Source organism: Protopterus annectens, chromosome 5.part0, assembly GCF_019279795.1.
Source record: "Protopterus annectens isolate FY-2018-M chromosome 5.part0, PAN1.0, whole genome shotgun sequence".
Taxonomy (NCBI): Eukaryota; Metazoa; Chordata; order Ceratodontiformes; family Protopteridae; genus Protopterus; species Protopterus annectens.
Window position 1 is genome coordinate 496,233,134 of NC_056735.1, and position 13,535 is coordinate 496,246,668.

General features: G+C 40.5%; 1 protein-coding gene across 1 annotated transcript in view; it reads left to right on the forward strand.

Moving 5' to 3' along the window:
* Positions 1–13,535, forward strand: part of SLC38A10 (solute carrier family 38 member 10) — a gene marked incomplete in the record, with an annotated part of 1,157,663 nt that overhangs the window by 664,041 nt on the left and 480,087 nt on the right. The window contains 1 exon segment of the mRNA XM_044072422.1: positions 998–1,148. Coding sequence (XP_043928357.1) covers positions 998–1,148 — 151 coding nt within the window.

Below are 13,535 nucleotides of genomic sequence, written 5' to 3' on the forward strand. Positions count from 1 at the left end.
ATAATCCACCTGTGTGCATCTTCCTCCACTCTTGTATGTCACCCTATGCTCCTCCCTCTTGTTAAAATACGTATTCACCACAGCCATGTCCATTCTTTTCACAATATCCACTACCATCTGACCTTCTGCATTCCTTTGTTAAATCACTGAGGATTGAAATCACAAATTATTGACATATATTTGAATTTCAGACTTTATTTCCTTCAGAAAATGCATGCTAACACAAATCCTGTTAAATCCTTTTATTCTAGCAACTTTCTAAGCTTATAAGAGTAATATTTAAAACCTATCCCTATATTTAGGCCTTTGTCCTTCCATTATGGTAGGCTTTGTCCAGATTTCTGGCTTTAAGAAGTTGAGCAGTATGGGTAGGGCTGTTTTTCATGGCAGAAATATTTCCATTACTGTAAAGCATTAAGGCATTAGTATGTCATTAGAGTGCATATAAATAGTATGCCATCTTAAGTAATCTATTGTACTATATTATAGCAGTGTGTTTGTACATTCTGGTTGAGAGACAGAAGAAAGAGTTAATTTCTTGAACATTAACAATGTATTTCACTTTATATGGACTCTTAACTTACTTATGATTGCTTCTGTAGTTGGTATCCAAGTTTGCATAGTATTCTGCCTTACTACTTTACCTTGAGTTGTCTTCCATAGTTCTGATATTCCTACTGTTAGAGGGGGTCCAGATAAATAAAGTTAATCCATTAGACGAATCAGAAGAAAACAGCTGTTTTAATAGCCCAAAACTAATTCTGAAAACTCCAACATTTTGTCATTGAAGTATATGTACTGCTGTTAATTTATAGTATGTCATATGGAATAATTTAAATATTGGAAGATATAAGAGTGCTTTGTTAATGGAAACTCGATATATAGATGAAGAAGGGGAGAGCAGTTGTATTAACAGAGTAAAAACAGTAATATAGAAAATTTTTCTTGTAAATAAAATGGTTTTAAAATTGTGTACATGTTCTGTATTGCTTTACAGGTTGTACTTTGGATAGGTCTAGCTATTCTTGTGATTAGCACTTTCAGTACACTGTCTGTGACTACAGAACCTGCAAAAATTGAGCCACTTCTTCCAGAGCAGCAAGAGAAAAATGTGGAAAAGGTAGAACCTCAGCAACCCACAATGGCTGGTAAGCTTCTCAGTGCATAATTCTGTATGCCACCATCACTTTTCAAATGGTTGTTTTAGTAGTTAATGTATATATTTAATCTTTCGATGTGCATTTGCATACATATACATACAGACACACACACACACAACAAATGTCAACACTCAAATTTCCTAATATGTAAAAATCACTTGTTTTATATAATTTTTGGTCCCTCACTGTGGTAATCTCAGGTCTTCATGTTGGTCATTTCTTGCATGTTCGTACTTCTGTGTGCAGGGGCTAAGCAATGGAGTATCGCTTCAGGGCTTGGAAGTTTTATATACCTGTTTGTGTCTGTAAAAATCTACCCTAGAGTGAGAACACTTACAGTAGAACAGCTGATGAGTAGGCATACTGCTCCTGTACTATTTTTTTAAACATTTTATTGAAATTATCACTTATGACATAGGAAAATGTAAATGTATATATAAAAAATAAACCATATTAACATGTTCACAGTTACAAATATTGTACATCACATATAGTCTTCTGAACAATTATGACCAATCCAACATTACATAAATTGCTCAATGTTTGCCTTCCCTTAAACCGCAGTTCTCATCCAAAACATTATTCTGAATGTACTGTTCCCACAATTTCAATGTTTTATATGTAATTGCTTCTGTCGGGCAGCTGTGGTGGTGCAGTGGTTAGCATTGCCACCTCACAGCAAGAAGTTCTGTGGTTTGATTCTCGGCTGGGGTACCTTCTGTAGGGAGTCTGCATGTCCTCCCTGCAGTCATGTGGGTTTCCAGAGAGTGCTCCGTTTTCCTCCCACATCCCAAAGACATGCTGTACATGGATTGGGCACTCTAAATTGGCCCTAGGTGTGAGTGTGTGCATGTTTGTACCTTCTATGGAAGGTTGGGCACCGGGCTGGCAACTCAACACCATAAAACTCGACTGCCAATCGTTCTGCGGAACATTGTTCCACTGTGGTGACCCCTAACCAGGAAAAGCCAAAAGAAGAAGAGGAGAAGATATTTAATTGCTTCTGCCCTTTTCTAAAGACTCACTTCCAGTTATTTTATCATTTTTACAATATTAACTACTTCAAATATGGTTGGTTTAGACTTTGATTTCCCTTTTCTAGTAATTGCTTGTTTGGCAGCCGCCAGAATTAAACTTAAGAAGACCTTCCTTACTGTGTCTAGGCAAGTCACATTCTGCATCCCAGCTCAAAATATTTCCTTCATTACAACCATATGCATACCCAGTATTTCTCACAGAGTACCCTGTAGGGAAGTTTTAATGTCTGCTAACTCATTGCACTCCCAAAGCATAAGATGTTATGTAGTCCTATCTCGCCGTAATTCCTGCTGGATGAGTTCGGAGCCGATACTAAAGCTCAAGAGCTTTTACTGGCTTGAGGCTAACCCCTATCCTGTGGTACCTCACGACAATTCCCTAGATCTCGTTTGCCGCGAAAGCTTCAAGGTTGCCTCTTTACTGGCTCGTTGACTAAGTAGAAGATTTATTTACTAAATCTTGTTTTTTTTTCACAACCTTTTTCTTCATCTTTTTCTCCTTGTAGCTAGTACTGAGTGTTTGACCGCTACCCCCCCATAAGATTGTACGGCCCGTTTCAGTTAGAGGGTCGTAGTTGCCCTTTTACGTTAGAGGGCCTTTCCTCCCTGTGTGTTTCTTCAAAAAAAAAAGAAAGAAAGAAAATAAATGAAATATAGAATCTTTCCTTTTTCTGTCTTTACTGTTGGTAGTTTTACCTCAGTAGATAGTATTGTTAGTATAGTTAGCATGATTGTCTATCTTTTCTAGGTAGCTTTTTTTAGTTCTTGTTAGCATGTCTAAGGATAAGGACAGAGAACACAAGGACCATCGCCCTTTGGGGTTTAAAAGATGTGATAAATGTTCACAGAAAATGTCTTTGACAGATAGTCACATTAGCTTAGCTGTGTGTACTGCTTAGGTGAAGCCCAGTTGCAAGAGCCCTGTACCTTTCGCCATGCCTTCAGTACCAGGGTTTTGAATGAGAGGAAACGCAAACTGATAGATAAGGGGTCTCATGACCAGTTCCGTCCAGGAACAGCTGGAACTTGGTCAGACAGCTCCTAAGACTACTAAACAAAAATCTTCAGCTCCAGCTTTAGAACCGTCGAAAAAGTCCAAAGCAATGGACCCAAGGAGTTCTGGCTCTGATTCCGCTTCTTCTGTCTCGGTGCCGCCAGTCTCTTCGGTGCTGAGGCAACCTTCGGTATCGAGACAGTTACCTGAGATTGACCCTGTCTCACCTACCTTGAGATCTCCTATTTTGGAGAGGAGGAGATCTCCTTCTGTCTCCACCCGATCCTCCAGGACACTGTCAGATGAGGACATCGAGCGGGTGGTGAAGAGGTTGCTTTCTCACTCAGCTCTGGCTAGAAAATTGACCCCTCTGGACCCAAAGGCTTTGGAGCTGACCCTTTTGCAATCTACTGCTCCTCCTCCGACTGCTTCGCTCTCTGAGCCAATCACTTTAGGTTTCTCGATGTTGGATCCTTCAGTTCCTAGGATTCTTCCTGCTTCTTCAGAACTGATAACTCTATCCTCAGAGGCTCAGTCGGGAGCAGAGGGATCTGGGAGCTGACGCTCTCGAGGTGATTCCAAGAGGGATAGTCACCCTGGGTTTTCTTCGGAACCATCCCTTCCTATTGGCGCTTCGGCTCGACTCAGCCCAGTTCCCACATCTACTTTGGAGCCATTCCCCATTGCTCGGAGCTGACCATCCGTCTCCTCGGAGTGGAGGTCTTCTTCGGAGCGGGGGGGGGGGAGGCCTTTGAAGCAATAGAGGAGGCTTTATCCTCTGCAAAAGCCATACCCTTGGAACCGATGTCCCACCAGCAGCCGACAGCAACCTCTTCTCCCCTACCACCCCCACAACATAGGGAACTAGAGACTCGAGCAGCCCCCATTGGAGATGCCCCCTCTTTCGAGACCTCCCCAGATTATCCCACTGGAGAGCTCCCTTGGAAGAGACTTTGTAAGAGGAAGCATGTTGACTCACCTGAGTCTGTCATGTCAGACACTGATTTGGAGGAATCAGAAGGGTTCCCTAGATCCCCCTCTGAGGATGTCTCCTTTTCTGACATCCTAGAAATCCTTAGAGGGGTGATTGTAAGACCTCTAACCCTACTGAGAATGAATCGGTGTATCTTGAGGCCTTTGGTTCCAGACCTTCCACCTCCTGGGTGACACTGCCTTATGACCAGCTCTTGGGGGTAATATCGCAGAAAGCCTGGACCTCCCCAGACACATTGGAGCCTGTCCCATGGAAGCAAAACAAATTTATAACTACTACAGAAGATGAAGACCTTTCTTTCCAAAGAGGTCCCTGTTGAAGCTATGGTGGTAGCAGCGGCCACCAAGAGGGGGTTGTCAGAGACATCTTCCAACCTCCATCCTCCTAACAAGGAGTCCAGGAAGATGGATAGGTATGGAAAGCGTACCTTCTCTTCAGCTGCATTTAGCTTAAGATCGCTAAAGTACCTTACCCATTTCACTCATCTTCAGAGGGATCTCCTGAAGGAGTTGGGAGATACCCTTCAAGGTTCAGTAGCTCTGGGATCCATGGATAACGTTTCTGCGCAGCTCTCCACCCTTACATCGATAGCTAACTCCTCCATGAGGCTGATTTCTTATGCAGCGGATGGAGTGAGTAGGGCAGCCGCAGCAGGAATCTCTCTGAGGAGACATTCTTGGATGCATCTTTGTAACTTCATGGAATCCTTTAAGTCTTCCTTCACCAGCGTCTCCTTTGATGGTTCATCTCTTTCTGGACCTCAGGTGAAAGAGACCTTGACCAGGTGCAAGCAGAAAGGGAAAACCTTATCTGCTGTCGGAGTTAGTTTCTCCCTTCCTTCTAGACCCTATCCCAAGGGTCATATGGGAGGGAAAATGTGGTTCCGTAAATCCCAAAAAGGTTTCCCTCAGGCAGAAGGTCAACCCTCCCCTAGGGGCAGAGGGGGAGAATATAATGGAAGACATTGTCCTTGTGGCAGATGAGGTCTGCAACACCAGGAGATAGAGAAACCTTCCCTGATCATCCCTTCCATCACCCCTGAGGGTTTGCCCGACTGTCCGTCTCTGGAGGCAGTCGGGGGTCATCTATCGCTGTACCCAAGCACCTGGCAATACATTTCACAAGACTGTTTGGTACAAACCGTAATATCCAGAGGTTACCTGATTCCCTTTGTTTCCAATCCCCTGGTAAACCGGTCTCTTCCAGCCCATGCCATCCATTCAACTAGACTGTACAACATCAGAAGTCATCTCATTGCTGTAAAAAAGAGTCATCCAAGAAGTCCCCACAGAGCAAATAGGATCCAGAACTTACTCATGATTCTTTTTAGTTCCAAAAAAGACAGAGGACTGAAGATCAAGTCTAGATCTCAGCAAACTCAAGTCCGTAAAGAAATCGAAGTTCCGAATGATCACTCTGCAGTCAATATTTCCCTTTATCAGGAAAGACAATTGGATGTGCTCAATAGATCTTCAGGACGTGTACTACCACATCAAAATGAACAGGTGCTCCAGAAGACACTTACGCTTTTGGCTGGGAGCCAGTCATTTTCAGTTTCAAACACTGCCCTTTGGCCTCACTACAGCCCCCAGAGTGTTCACCAAATGTAAGGCAGTGGTGATGGCTCACCTTAGACATCAAGGATTCCAGGTGTTTCCGTACCTAGATTACTGTCCTCGCTGCTACCACCAAGTATCAACTGATCAGAACCAGAGACGAGACTCTGTTCTTGTGCACCAGTTTAGGCATCACAGTCAACCTAACAAAATCAGCCTTATCGCCATCGCAGCACATTGTATTCTTAGGCTCAGAAATACTCAACCACCATGTCAGCAAGACTAACACCAGAAAGAGTAGATTCATTATGCAACCAAGTCAGATCTTTGCTAAACAGTCACAAAGTTCAGGCCAGGATAGTCCAAGTCCTAGGGATAATGGCTTCCTCCATTCTATTAGTTTAGCCCATCTGCACATGAGAGTACTTCAGTGGCTACTATTTTCCCAATGGTCAATGCAGGATCTTCCCCTGTCTCATCAGATTCTCACCACAAACACCTGCAAGAAGGATCTGACATGGTGGTTGCATACGGATCAACTTCTTTTAGGTTGTCCAATTGTTCCCCTCTCAAGAAAAAGCAATTTTGATCACGGACGCCTCCCAGATAGGGTGGGCAGGGAATTATCTGGGAATGATGGTCCAAGGTACTTGGCAGAACCACGAAAACCATTTGCACATCAGTGTTCCGGAGATGAAAGCGGTGCTATATGCGTTGCAAGCACTTCACAGTTTTCTCTTCCCACCGGGACAATTGCTATTCAGTCAGACAACATGTCTGTCATGTGGTACATAAACAAGCAAGGGGGGAGCCAAATCTTATCTGCTTTGCAGAGAGGCTTTAAGAGTTTGGAAGTGGGCAATGGACACACAACGCTTTCTGGTAGCAACGCACATCCTGGGGAAGTCCAATGTGATAGCAGACAAACTCAGTCGAGCAATCCTCATGCCTCACGAGTGGTCCCTGAAAGCAGAAGTTGTGAAAGAAATCTTTCACAGATGGGGCCAGCTTTGCTGTGACTTATTCGCCACACATCTGAACACCAAATGTAGCAGCTACTTTGCCCTAATTCCCCATCCGGAGATGTCACCCAGGGATGCTCTAGTCCACGATTGGCCCCCCAGGACTCATTTATGCCTTCCCACCTTTTCCTCTCATTCCAAAGGTAATAGAGAAAGCAAAACAGCTGAGGCATACCCTGATCCTCATTGCTCCTTACTGGCCTCATCAAGTCTGGTTTCCCTTCCTGTGGCCCTACCTATTGGAGGAACCATGGATTCTGGAACTATCTCCACACCTCCTGATTCATCAATCGGGCCAATTCCATCTGACCATCCACACCCTAAAATTGACAGAATGGCTGCTCCAGTTCCATGAATAGCCAGGTGCGTTTCCCTCTCACCTTCAAGCACATTCTCATTTCCTCCCACAAGCCCTCCACTAGGAAGTTATACTCCAGCAAATGGAAAAGGTTCTCTATTTGGGCTGTAAACCAAGGCTTAGTTCCATACACAGCTCCTATAGAATCTATTTTGTCCTTCCTTGCATCCATCTTTCATGAAGGAGCTGCAGCCACTACAGTTAGAGTTCAGTTATCTGCCATCTCTAATTATCATTTTGGCTTCATGGGAAATCCCATCATGTCCCACTCTTTGTGCAAAACCTTTTTGAAGGGAGTTCTCCTTCTCAGGCCTCCAATCAAACAGCCACCAGAACCCTGGGACCTAAACTTAGTTCTCACATCCTTAATTTCTTCACCCTTTGAGCTCTCTTCTTCATCGGGTCTGAAATTATTATCTTGGAAAACACTATTCTTGGTAGCCATAACCTCTGCTAGGAGAGTCTCAGAACTGCAAGCTCTTACTATTCGACCTCCTTACATTGCTTTCCACAAGGAAAGAGTCTCACTTAGGACTAACCCTTCCTTTATTCCCAAGGTATGCTCAGAACATAATCTTAACACTACTATTGAGCTGCCAATGTTTTTTCCAAATCATTCTAATAAATCTGCATACAGGCTACACCAATTAAACTTTCACAGAATTCTCAGGTATCACCTGCACAGGACTAAAGAATTTAGAAAATGAGACCAATTGTTTCCTTTTCAGACAAAAATAAAGGCTTGCCTGTTTCTAAGGTTACCCTTTCAAAACGGCTTTCAGATTGCATTTCCTTTGCTTATCAAACTGCTGGAAAACAGTTACCTAACAAAGTAAAAGGCCACTCTACAAGAGCAGTATCAGCTTCATGTGACTTTAGGTCTAGGCTCCCAATTGATACTATTTGTGCAGCAGCTACTTGGGTAAGACTACATACCTTTTGCCACTCATTACAAATTGGATTTGGCCTCCTGGGACAGGTCATCCTTTGGGTCCACTGTGCTGAAGAGTCTCTTCGCTTGAGCCACCCAGGATAAAAGTGCTAGGGGCACTGTCCCATCCAGCAAGAATTACAGTGAGATAGGACTACATAACATAAAGAAGTTATGTACTTACCGAAATGTTCCATGTTTGTAGTCCATCTCACCTACATTCTTGCATCTCTCCCTCCGGCCCCCTTCCGGTTCATGGAGGATCTGGTGGACTATACTTATGCTGTCTGACCTGGTTGTAGTTGTTGCCCACCTGGCATAGATGATGTTACATAATGTTTTGTCCGTATGTACACAGTTATTGATAGTTTCATAACTATTAGGTACGTATTGCTTTCATGCAAACAAGATCTGGGGAATGGCCGTGCCGCACCGAGGGATAGGGGTTAGTCTCAAGCCAGTAAAAATCTCTCAAGCTTTAGTATTGGCCAAGTCAGAGCCGAATATCAGCTCCGAACCCATCCGGCAAGAATGTAGGCGAGATGGACTACAAACATGGAACGTTATGGTAAGTACATAACTTCTTTTTTCCATTTACTTCTTTCTTCCCCATCACACCTCCAACATTTGCCATCTACCTGAGTAAAAATCTTGTCCACTTGGAGTATAAAATAACTATGCAGACATTCCAAGCAAAAATCCCAAACCTCCTAGACTTTATTGCATGTTTGGGAGCCATACACTTATCTTCCTATTGTTCTCTTGTGAATTGCTCATCCAGTCTCTCTTCTCGATCTTTTATAAACTCCTCTGATTCATTCCTATTGTTATTGCACAATATTTTTGTATGTCCTACTAAATATCGTTTTTAACAGCAGCTTCTGTTTTAGATTCAACTAAAAACTGTACCCAGTTGCTGGTCTTTCACTTAGAATTACTCCTTCCCTTTCTGTTTGCCTGTACTGTGATAGCAATCCCTGGTAAGGAAGGTAGTTTATAGCCTGCGGTCCAAATGTCTTCTTCGCCTGTTCCCTTCTATTATCTTTCCCTCTCTAGTTATTTGCTGTCAATACCTTGGTTTCTTTGCCAGTTTTCCCCAGTAAATTTTAGCCCTCTCTTGCCTCTTCTCTGTACCTGTAATTTCAGTCATCCCTATATGCATAATCACCTTTCTCCATTCTCATGTTGGCTTAGTTCTTAAAATACTTTCTACTGTTTTATGAATTTAATGTTTTGTTTGGCTGTTATTCTCCTTAAGGATTGATATCCAAAATCCTATTTCCCATTTGTCTTAAATTTACCACCATGCTTCTTCATCATCCATTTCCACTGTGAGTTATAGCTGTATGCTTGTGTTATGTACATGAGCCTTAACTGTGTTGCTGTAAATTATCACTTCAAATCAGGTAATCCTAAAGCACAGTATTCTTTTGGAAGGATCAACTTATCCCAGTTGATCATTGCCTTCCTCCCCTCCCAGATAAAATTCTTCAGCTAACTTTATTAGTTACTATACACAACTTCTCCACTAGTTGACAAACTATGCCTGACCAGTGTATAAAACTAAAGGGACCAAAAACATCTTCACTACTTGTAACTTGCTACACTTATTCATAAACAAGAACTTCCAGTTTCTCAGTTTTTGTATTTTCTTTTGTTTAGTCTCTTCCAACATATCTTTGGCTGCCATAACCGAATCCCTTTTTTACCCATACTCTTAAATACTTCATTTTATCATGTACCCATAAATGTGGGCATTTCTGAACAAATCATGTGTAGATACATAGTTTACAGCTCTAACCTTTGTTTTATCTTTATTAATTTTGTATTCCAAAAACATATGAAACTGTCTAAGAATGTTCCACAACACTGAAATGTCCTTTTCTGGTTTTATCAGGTACAAAGTAATATCATGTGCAAATAAAGCCAAATTTTCTTAGTTACTGTATCATTTATGTCCTGGAATTTCTGAGTTCCTTATTTTCTTTGCCAATGGCACTAAATATAAGAAAAATAACAAAAGGGAAAGAGGACATCTGTGCCTGGTTCCTCTCTTTAGACACAACGTATCAGAGGAGAACCTTAATTTTTGCCTCCATTCCCTCATATATCTTTCTAATTAACTGTATTGTATCAGGTAGTACAAACGCTTACATTGTCCAGCACATAAAATCCCACCTTCTCTGTTGAATGCTTACTCTGAATCAAGACCCACCAACAGCAGCACTATTTTCTCACATTCTGCTTCCTCTGGGTCATCATTGCTGTATTAATGTTGTTAAATGTTTTCCTCGTCACCAAAAATACATTGATCCATATCTATCAATTTTGGTAACACCTTTGCCATTCTTTTAGCTGTTGTAGACACAAACACTTTATAATCATGGCTTAAAATTGAATAGGAATGTATGAAACTGGAAAACCACACAAAAGAGCAGCAAAAAATATCCAAAACAACACAAACTGCAAACAAGATCCACTTTTATTCCAAATTTTAGTGCCTCGACCAAGCAGTCTTCAAGAAGTATAAAAAACATTCTCCAAACATTCCCCTTAAATACCCACCAAGCAAAGCTAATAATTCTATTATAGAAATTAATTGCATACACAGTTAAGACCCTGAGGAACCGTTAGTGTTATATTTTAAAATAAATATTCTTTAAATAACAATTGATCTTTCAACCTTCCCTCATCATCTAGTTTAGCAAATATTTTTTTCCAAAACAGTAGCCTGTAGTAATTTATAGTCACTGTTGTGACATTCAGTTTTACATTTTTTGATGTCTCTGACATGTTCTTGCAGACACACTTAAACATTCTCTTAGTCTCACCTATATATACTAGCCTACATGGACAGCGTAAAGCATATATAATTTCTTCAGTAACATGAAAAATTACCTGACACAACTTATTATTTCCAATTTTCTCAAAAGTTTGAGCAATCAATTCACAAATTCTGCATCTTCCACATGGAAAAGTTCCCTTTAGTAATGGATTTATTGTAAAACTTTCTACAGGAGCTATGAAATAAGATTTAACCAGTTTGTCTGACAAACTGGTCCCTTTCTTAAATTAATGAAATATATGAAACTGGGTCTGATGGGTCTTTATCTTCTTTAGTTATTATAGCCACCACAGCTTTCTCCCAGGATGTTGGTGCTTCTCCGCCTCTTAAAATACTGTTAAACAAAACCTTCCAGTTCTTTATCATTTTCTTCCCTCTTTCATTTTATCCCACTCACTAGGTATCCCTACTGTGGAAATTTCTGTCTTCCCTAATAACTCTTGAATAATTTTCAGTACCATTACTTAAATTCCTCTCTTTTTAACAGGCAGGTGGGGAATTTCCAGTATCTCCTTTTTACTTCATTACCCTCACATTTGTCGTAGTTATTATTGATCGATATTTTGAAATAGTTATAGGATGTTTGTCGAAGCTTTCAGTTAAATGCACATGTTCTTGTGAAATATATTTTCTGTCTAGTTTAGCCCAGTTGTTGTACCATGGGGAGTGATATGTAAATTCTCTCCAAGTTCCCACTACTGAATTCATATGTTCCATACCAAATATTTTCATAAATCTCTCCAGAAATTTTCCCTCTTTTGTTATATTTTCCCTTCCAGGTCCTCGGATACATCCTCATTGTTGCAAATCACATTCCATTCCCCATCTCTTCCCTTGCTTATAGCCTCTCACTACTGCAAATCTACCATTATTATCTTTTTTCACCACTCCTATCACTATTGGAGCACCTCCGGCAATTAGAATAAGTACTCCCCTTTTCCGTTGTCCCTGATATTCTGCAGAATATCTGTCCTGAAATTCTTTCTTTTATGAAATTGATGTGCTCACTTCTTTCCAAATGCATCTTCTGCAGTATTGCTATTTGCACTCTGCATTTCCTAATATAATTCAGTATTGTTACTTTTTTGTACATACTTGTGAGGCCATTCATATTCCAGGGTAATATAGATAGTGCAAACATTATTATAAGAAGTTTTTATTCCCACCTATTATATATGACATCTTTTGTAAATGTCTGTTTCCGGCTTTTGTGTTATATATGTTTGTCTGGGTGATCCATTATACACGTGTTTCTTGTCTTCTCCATTTGAACCCATGTCACATTTTTCAAGACTTTTTGTTTTAATGAAAACTATGTACATCTTCCAATAATGTTTAACCCTTTTGATAGGAACATTTATCCCAAATTGACAGCTGTACTACAGGCATTAACTAACTTAAAATTAAAGTTATCCATGCTAAGGAGCATGTTATAGCATGTGCTCCTACTTAAACTAATTGTTGTCTGTTCTTGTTCATAGGTAGGTACTAGGCTATCGGCCCAAGGGCCTACGTAAGCCTAGCCAGCAAGGTTCCATGACTTACGCCACCCAAGAAAGTTATTAAAGTCTTATCTTTATTGCCCTCCCAGATGTGAAAAACAGCTTGTATGCTGTAAGAAAACATAAATTTTTACCCTTACAAACTGCACTGGCTATCTTTAAATAAAACTGGATAATACATTGTTCTAATAAATGCATTGAAGTATTTAGGGATCAGAAAAGCTGCTGTCTCTTATTCACTTCCAGTAATTTCATACTTTATTTTTTACTAAGCTGCTTGTCCCTTTACCCTTTAATCTTATGTGTCTCTCAACAAACAATGTCCAGACCTCTCAAGATTTATTGCCTTCACTTGTAGTCAGCTTATTTCCTTGGAAACTTAAGAACAGAATGTACAACTGCCCTCAGCTGTGGACTTACCAGCTCACTCTGTGAACATTTATTTGCTAAAGAAAAATGATTATTTACCTTCACAGTGGTCTATTGTATTAAAGCCAACTCTGTTACACAAAAAGCTTAATGGATTAAGCCAAGGGCATTAATCCAGACATTCACCTATGCAAATGTAAAAGAAAACATCTCAACTCTGCATATATTATAATCAGTACACTTTTGCACAACATGCCCCACCCCAACAACCCAAGGTTACAGCCTAGTAACTTAAACATGCTTTTGTCCAGCCTTTCTTCTCTTTACATTGTAATGCCTACATTTCTTAAAACTAGAAAAAAAGTACTTGTTTACTTTAGTATCTTTATCACATACAACAGTCAGTGAAACTGTTTTACTCTATAACGTGCAGTTTATATCCTGAATTGTTTTATACAAATACTGTTAAGAACACAAATTGTTTTACTTATGGTTACTTTTCTTTTTTCCCCTTCTATTGTCTTTCCCAACATTAATGACTTGAAGTGGAGTATATATCTTTCAGTCCCCCACAAGTTTAACAAAGTCAACAAACGTCCAATCTTTCTTGGCCATTTTTTCTTGAAAATATTTATTTCACAGCTGTGATTGATGCTTTATACTCTCACATTTTCACTAATTTCAGTGTTGCTGGTCTTCCTGTTCATATCCATCTCCATACTCTAGACTCAGGTTCAAGTCCAAGATACACCTGATTCTTCTAGTCA